Raw genomic sequence first — 7,647 nt, forward strand, 5'->3', positions numbered from 1 at the left:
ACTTTATAAAGTGTAAGAAAAACTTCCACTTTACAACGTGTAAGCAAAACTTACATTTTATAAAGTGTAAGAAATAATTCTGTTATATATTAAAATATATCCGTTATGAGACTAACGGAAACATTTAGAATATTTCATAAAACAGATTTTTTTCTTCCACTAAACCTATTTTAGTTACTTACTAGAATAGTGACTTATTTTGGTCACTTTTATTTTTTTTGTGGCTTATTTAGATTCCGGACTCTTTTCTTTACAAAGAACTTGTAGCAATAAACATGTTATAACATATGTACAAATAAATATCACATAAACTTAAAACTATTATATAGTAGTAATAAAATAATAGAGAGATGTTATAATATGTAAAAAGATGAAATTAATTTAGGCATCTCCAACCTTAATCTCAATTTTGGTTTATAAACTAAACTCACCGTTTAATTTTGAACAATCATTTTCCCCCTTTATTCTATTTATCTTATTTAAATGATTATTTTATCCTTACATAATATTTTTTTTCTTTATTTCTTTACATGATTTTTTATTTAATCTATATAGTAACTTTTCTTTAGAAAAAAGAAATATTATTTTCTAGATGAAAAAAAGAAAAGTGAGAAGTATTGATTTAATATATAGATTAATGATGTTTAGGAAAATTAATTTTATCAAATAGTAATCAAAACTCTAATACATATATATAATACAAGTGCAAAAATGACATGTAATTACAATAATTTTATAAACATATTCCAATGTAGGTAATATAAAATTACTTCCTCTGTCCCAATTTATATGATGTTGTTTGACTTGACATAGAGTTTAAGAAAGACATAATACATAAAATATGCCTTTTAAGTTGGTTTTAGCTGACATCTACGCCCTCCAACTTTGAGTGTGCACAAGTAGACAATTAAACTTGTATAAAATTAAACAAGTACACATATGCGTAGGACGCCATGTAGGATGCAAAATTCCATGTATGACACCACGTTGCAAGTGCGTGTCTACCTATTTAATTTTGTACAAGTTTAATTGACTACTTATGCACAACCAAAGTTAGAGGGCATATGTGCCAACTGAGGTCACGTTGGAGGGCATAGATACATGAGGCCAACTTAAATGACACTTTTATGTTAGTGTGGTTATAAATCATCTCATTAGGGATAAAACTAGCATTTTAATATGTTATATACAACTTGTGAAGATCAGCCATTCTGTTTTCTGATGTGATTCATTTGATCAATATGTTCAAAAGGGTCCTTCTTTGGAGAATGATGAAGTGGTCGGGTTTGATGACGAAGCTAGCAAAGTGATCAAGCGACTTGTTGAAGGACCGGCGGAGAGTCTGGATATTATCCCAGTGGCGGGAATGCCAGGACTTGGAAAAACAACACTGGCAAGAAAAATCTATAATGATCCTAAGCTTTCATATGAATTTTTCAGCATCCCTTGGGTTTACGTCGGTCAGGAATACAAAATAAAGGATATTTATCTTAGGATTCTCAAATGCTTCAAAAAAAGCATAGAAGATCATCTCAATGATGATGTGGATACATTAGCTAAGGTAATAAGTGATTTTATAAATAAAGGAGAAAGATGTCTCATTGTTTTAGATGATGTGTGGGTAGCAGAAGTCATTGATGATGTAAAGAAAGTTTTCGCAGAAAACAAAAAGGGTCATCGAATCATGATGACCACGCGTGATAGATATCTAGCTACTTATGCCAATACAGAACCTCATGATCTGAAATTCTTGAATGGAAAAGAAAGTTTTGAATTGTTGGAAAAGAGAGTTTTTGGCAAGGGAGGTTGTCCTGATGAATTAGTTGAACTTGGAAAAGAAATTGCAGGAAAATGTGGTGGAGTACCACTTGCTTTAGTGGTAATTGCAGGAGCGTTAAGAGGTCGTCCGAATACAAATGATTGGCTAAGAGTTCAGAAAAATGTGGCAGAGCATTTTTATAAAAATACTCAAGAGGGCTGCTTGAAATTTGTAGAGATGAGTTACAATCGTTTGCCTCAAGAAGTACAGACGTGCTTTTTGTACTGCGGTGTCTTTCCTCGAGGCTTTGATATCCCTTCTTGGAAATTGATTCGTTTGTGGATAGCGGAAGGGTTAATAAAGCCTCAACAGACATACACTCCTGAGGAGATCGCTGAGTTTTATTTGAATGATCTTGTCAATAGAAATTTAGTGATATTGATGCGAAAGAAGTCTGATGGTCAAATAAAAATATGTCGTCTTCACGACATGCTGCATGAGTTCTGCAGAAAAGAGGCTAGTAACAAATGGCTTTTTCAGCAAATGCATCTAACGTCTGATCAAGCTATTCCTTCCATTCAAGACAAAGATACTTGTCGTCGGTTGTGCGTTCAGCCCTCTATTCTGAATCAGTTTCTCCTCGATAAGCCTATTGCAGAACATGTCAGATCTTTCTATTGTTTTTCCTCGGAACAAAAACAAATTGACTTGCCTCCTAATGACATCAAACACATCCACAAAGCATTTACACTTATCAGAGTCTTGGACGTTGAACCCGTCAAATTTCTTTTCTCCAAAGATTTTAACCAGTTATATCATTTGAGGTATGTTGCCATCTCAGGTGAATTCAAGACCCTTCCTCCGTTCTTCAGTAAATTTTGGAATTTACAAACTCTAGTAATCAATACAAGTACCTCAGAGTCCACCCTTGAAGTAAAAGCTGACATATGGAACTTGTTACAGTTAAGGCATTTCCACACCAACATACCTGCAAAATTACCAGCACCTGCTACCACGACCGGTAAAACTTCTTGTCTACAAACTCTTTCTATGGTCGCGCCAGAAAGTTGCAAGAAAGATGTACTAGCAAAGGCTTGTCTTCTTAAAAAATTGAGCATTCGAGGGCAAATGGCATCTTTTCTTGAACCCAAAGGTGGAATCAGCAATCTTGAAGAACTAAAATGCCTGGAACATTTGAAGCTGTTAAATGATGTTCTTTACATAAATAAAACAATTCACCTTCCTCCAGCATTCTTCAGACTCGTTCGGACAGTGAAGAAGTTAACTTTGGTAAACACAAGGTTTTCTTGGAGCGATGCGAATAAATTGGCACAGTTGGAACACCTGGAAGTCCTAAAGTTGAAGGAAAATGCATTCATAGGTAACTCTTGGACGCTGGAGATAGGATGTTTTAGCGCACTCCAGGTGCTGTGGATTGAAAGGTCAGACTTAGAATCTTGGATGGCATCAAGTTGTAATTTCCCAATACTTCGGCACCTTGTTCTTATCTCATGTGATAAACTCAAGGCTGTGCCACTTGGATTGGCTGATATACATAACTTTCAAGAGATGAGACTGCACGATAGCAAAGAAGCAGTCAAATCTGCAAAAGAGATAGAAAGCAAGAAACCGAAGTTCAAGCTCACCATATTCCCTCCGAAACTGATTCCAAGGACACACAGTGAAGGTTCAAAGGTTAGTCAAATTCATTTTAGGCATAATATATAAACATGACCATTAACTTGGCTTCAACTAGCAACTATGACCTTTTAACTTTGAGTGTGCACAAGTAGACACTTATACTTGTATAAAATTGAACAAATAGACACACTCGTCCTACATGGCACCCTACATCGCAACTTTATGTCCTACGTGTATTATGTCATGTAGGACACATGTGGCTACTTGTTCAATTTTATACAAGGTTAAGTTTCTATTTGTGCACCCTCAAAGTTGGAGGACATAGTTGTGCTTGAAGCCAAGTTAAGGGTCATGTTTATGTATTATGCCTTCATTTTATATTGAGATGATTAAATCTCTATTGGTTATGTCGACAAAAACTTTAGTTATTCTGAATTGCATTCTGTTATTACTTGTGTGAATGGTTCAACGAGGATTCATACTAGAAAATACTGTTCTTTTTATTCCAATATAAATTTATTTACTATGTTCCTCATTTCTGCAGGAGAGGATCGAGACATCGACCTTGTTGGGATCCTGGTTTCATGTATATGGAGTGTTTTTTTTTTCAGTTTTATTATTGTTTGCACCTTTTATTCTGTTTTTGTTGTATTTGCTTTGTTTCATTTTTGTGGAAGTGTTGCTTTTCGTCGTTGTTGTTTAATAGTTTGCGCCTTTATGGCTCATGTGTTGAAGGACCGTTGTTGTATAATAGTTTGCGCCTTTATGGCTCATGTGTTGAAGGACTGTTATTCTATGTTACTCAGACTCTTCAAAATTGTTAACAGGTGCTTGTTGGATTCTCTAAAATTAATGTATTTTTTGAGAATCCAATGTGGGTGCAACATCAAAAGTGAAGAGTCTATGCTACTAATCTGTTATTCTGAACAAATAAAATGTTTGCCTTACTTCCCACTTGGAATCTTTATGAGTTATAGTTCATTATAGTATTTTTGAATGGGAAGGTTATGAAGTTCAAATTATGAATCCGTACGAAAAACTGGTTTTCGACGAATTTTTCTTTCACTCACAAAAAACTTCAAAACAAAATTTCAAGTGAAATGCATGTTCTTGTAATAACCTGACCTTTCATTTTTAGTATTTGTGTTCTAGTTCATGATTTAGTATTTGGTTAAGTTGGTATTACACTTTTTACTTGATTAGATGGTTCGGGTTGAGACTAGATGGTGTCCGACTAGTTGGAACGTTTAAGCTACTGTATCAAAGTTTTCTGGTGTCTGGTGCATCACGATCGCGAATCAGATACCTGATCGCAAAGAGTTATTGTGAGTTAACTGATCAAGGGGAGTTTGTTCAATCCAGGTGCTATACTGTACAGGTTCTTGTGAATGATTGATTCGTGGTTTCTTTGAAACCTATCCGCCACAAGTTTCCTCTCTTCGTTTCTGTTTTTCATTTTCTAAAAAAATTCCTTCTCTTCTGCAGGAGAGAACTTGGACATTGAGCTTGCTGGAAGCCAGGGGTCATCAGACAAATAGCTAACTGGAGTATTGTCATTTTCAAATAAGGCTAATTCTGTTGCATTTCGAGTTCCCTTCGTGTGGATTTTTTTTTTCTCTGTTGTGAAACTGTTTGCATCTTTTCTATTGTGTTATGGTTGTATTTGCTTAGTTTCATTTGTGTAACACTTGTTTTAATCTATCATTGCTTTTGTTGAAAGACATGGTACTCCCTACAAAGGCGCTATTGCAAGTTTTACCCATATACTGGGTGAAATATCCTCAAGGACAATGTTATTTACATGCCTCATGCTGTAAAGAATTCTCTACAGGTTTTACTGTTGAAGTATTTTCCGCAAGATTTCCAACAGGACTCCGGAGAAGATATTGGTTCAACCCCAAAATCTACTCCGCCTCCTTCTGTGATGTCTGTGACACAAAATGACCACTTTAATTTGATGGCTAGTCGTGATGTTGAATTTGATGAAGAAGCGAAATGAAGTAATTGGGAGGCTATGATTTTCTAGTATATATAGAATGGTATGAAATTGGGAGGCTATGATTTTCTAGTATATATAGAATGGCGAAGAATAGGATACCATGAAACATACGCATGACGTTACACCTACCTCCTTCTATAGCATATGTTGCATCCTTCTTCTCAAGTAAAAGACCATAAAATACGAGGAACATCTAAGATCTCTATAATGATACCAAACAGTTAACGACGTCTAGCAATTGAAGTCAAATGAATATACAAGGCAAAAAAAGAGGAATAATACATAAATGCACTATTTAACTTGGCTTCAGGTCGCATTTATACCTTTCAACATTAGGTGTGCACAAGTAGACATTTAAACTTATATAAATTGAACAAGCAGCACATGTGTCCTATGTGACATAATACACGTAGGATACATGTATTATGATATAGATCATGACTAACAACTTAAAATATTTAAAAGACATGTAAACAAATACCTGCATTACTTCCGATCGAGTTCTTTCAAAATTGGTTAACAAATGCAAGAGCAGGGGAGGATAGTTTTAGCAATGAGAGGTTCACTAGCTGTAGTATATATGAAGAAATGTAAAATGAAAAATTAAGTTGACCTTAATTATTTAAGCAAGTCTTTCTTAAACCTAATAATTTAACAAATCTAATATAATGCTAGTTGTTTGTTTATAAAAATATTTGCAAGTGGACACGTTTATAAGGTAGTTTCATGGCAATTTGGGTCTCACTTATTAAAGAGATAACCCATCATCTGTAAAATATAATTGAGATGAATCTTGCTTTGATATCATGCTTAAATAATATGTCATCAAATTATTTTTAGTTAACAAGTAATGGTGTGAATGGGTCTTTTGTCAAACAGAAATGATATAAATGAACATTTTCTAAAAGTTCGATGATATATTTGATATTTTGTCAAACAGAAATGACATAAATGAACATTTTCTAAAAGTTCGATGATATATTTGAGCATTTTCCTATTATTAATCATGTGTTTATAAATAGTATTTAATATAGAACAATTATTTACTAGTTAACTTTTAATAAAAATTTAATAGATCATATATTTATTTATGTATCGTTTAGTTATATGCTATTTTAAAAAAGCTTATTTACGTCTAAACTAGTGTAAATAATAAAATAGTCTTCAATGAAAGAGTTCACTAATTAATTCTCCGCAGTAGCTAACTGTATAAAATGAAAAGTTAAGTTGACTTTTTTTTTTGAATTATTTAATCAAGACTTTCTGACTCTAATTTTAAATGCACCGACCAGTAACAATAATTTAACAAATTTTCTAACATAATGCTAGTTGTTTGCCCATGAATCATAAATATATTAATTTGCAAGTGGTGGCATTTCTATGCTTATATTATAAGGTAGTTCACTAATTTACCTCAAAAGTAAGTTCTTAAGGAAGTACTCGCTCTAGTTCATATTAAAACACACAACACTTTATTGAAAGATAAAAGCAACTGTATGTTTTACACTGAAACAAATCAAATACAACAGAATAGTGAAAGAAGCAAACATGCTTACGATTGAAAAAAGAAAACACTCCAACTGATCAGAAACTCGAAAAAAAAAACAACTCCAGGGAGTACATACTCCATTTATTTAGCGTATTACAAATCACAAAAGCCAAACAGGTTTTCTTTATTGGAACAACCTTATCAGATGACTGGACGACAGAAAACATGAAATGTCGCGACATCATACACATGACCTCAGATCGAAGTCCCGATTCTCTCCTGCAGAATAGAGGAAAATTGGTTAATGAAATAACAGGGAAGCAAAGAGAGGAAAAGTGTTGCAGAGTGCATTCAGAATGTAAGAGAAAGAATTCGTGTTCTACAAATTGTTACATATACTAGAAGAATGAAATAATTACAAATAAAATAGTTTTACGGGATATTCTACCAAATGAGACATGTATAGAGATAGATGGAGTCACGTAAAATGTATGCCAAATGGAAACAAAGATATCTAGCCGTACTATAATGCAAATGAATTTGACTAACCTTTCAACTTCACTGTGTAGCCTTGGATTCAGATTCAGATTCAGGAGGGAATATGCTGAACTTGAATACCATGTTTTGAGTTTTCTTATGTTCCAGTATATCTTTTGCAGATTTGACCGCTTTGATTGTGTTATCCAGCTTCATCTCGCAAAGGTTAGGTATATCAGCCAGCTCAAATGGTATAGCGTTGAGCTTATCACAAGAGACAAG

The 7,647-nt window shown here is 33.8% G+C and overlaps 1 protein-coding gene and 1 long non-coding RNA gene across 4 annotated transcripts in view; one reads left to right on the top strand and one right to left on the bottom strand.

The window, feature by feature from the left end:
* Positions 1-5,135, top strand: part of LOC102579429 (putative late blight resistance protein homolog R1A-3) — a 10,322-nt gene extending 5,187 nt beyond the window's left edge. The window contains exons 2-4 of one of the 3 annotated variants that reach the window (XM_006367869.2): positions 1,253-3,454; positions 3,945-4,106; positions 4,155-4,381. In XM_006367869.2, the coding sequence (XP_006367931.1) occupies positions 1,253-3,454; positions 3,945-4,103 (2,361 nt within the window). In that variant the 3' untranslated portion in view covers positions 4,104-4,106; positions 4,155-4,381. Of the gene's footprint in view, positions 1-1,252; positions 3,455-3,944; positions 4,107-4,154; positions 4,423-4,885 lie in introns of those variants that run through there. The other 2 variants (XM_006367868.2, XM_015305781.1) reach the window with 2 other exon arrangements.
* Positions 5,136-6,848: 1,713 nt separating this feature from the next.
* LOC107059277 (uncharacterized) lies at positions 6,849-7,641 on the bottom strand. Its single transcript, XR_001472570.1, has 2 exons — positions 7,438-7,641; positions 6,849-7,167 (listed from the first exon to the last, which is right to left on the bottom strand). It is a non-coding gene; the product is annotated as an uncharacterized lncRNA (long non-coding RNA).
* Between the last annotated feature and the right edge of the window lie 6 nt (positions 7,642-7,647).

Source organism: Solanum tuberosum, unplaced genomic scaffold, assembly GCF_000226075.1.
Source record: "Solanum tuberosum cultivar DM 1-3 516 R44 unplaced genomic scaffold, SolTub_3.0 scf01044, whole genome shotgun sequence".
NCBI lineage: Eukaryota > Viridiplantae > Streptophyta > Magnoliopsida > Solanales > Solanaceae > Solanum > Solanum tuberosum.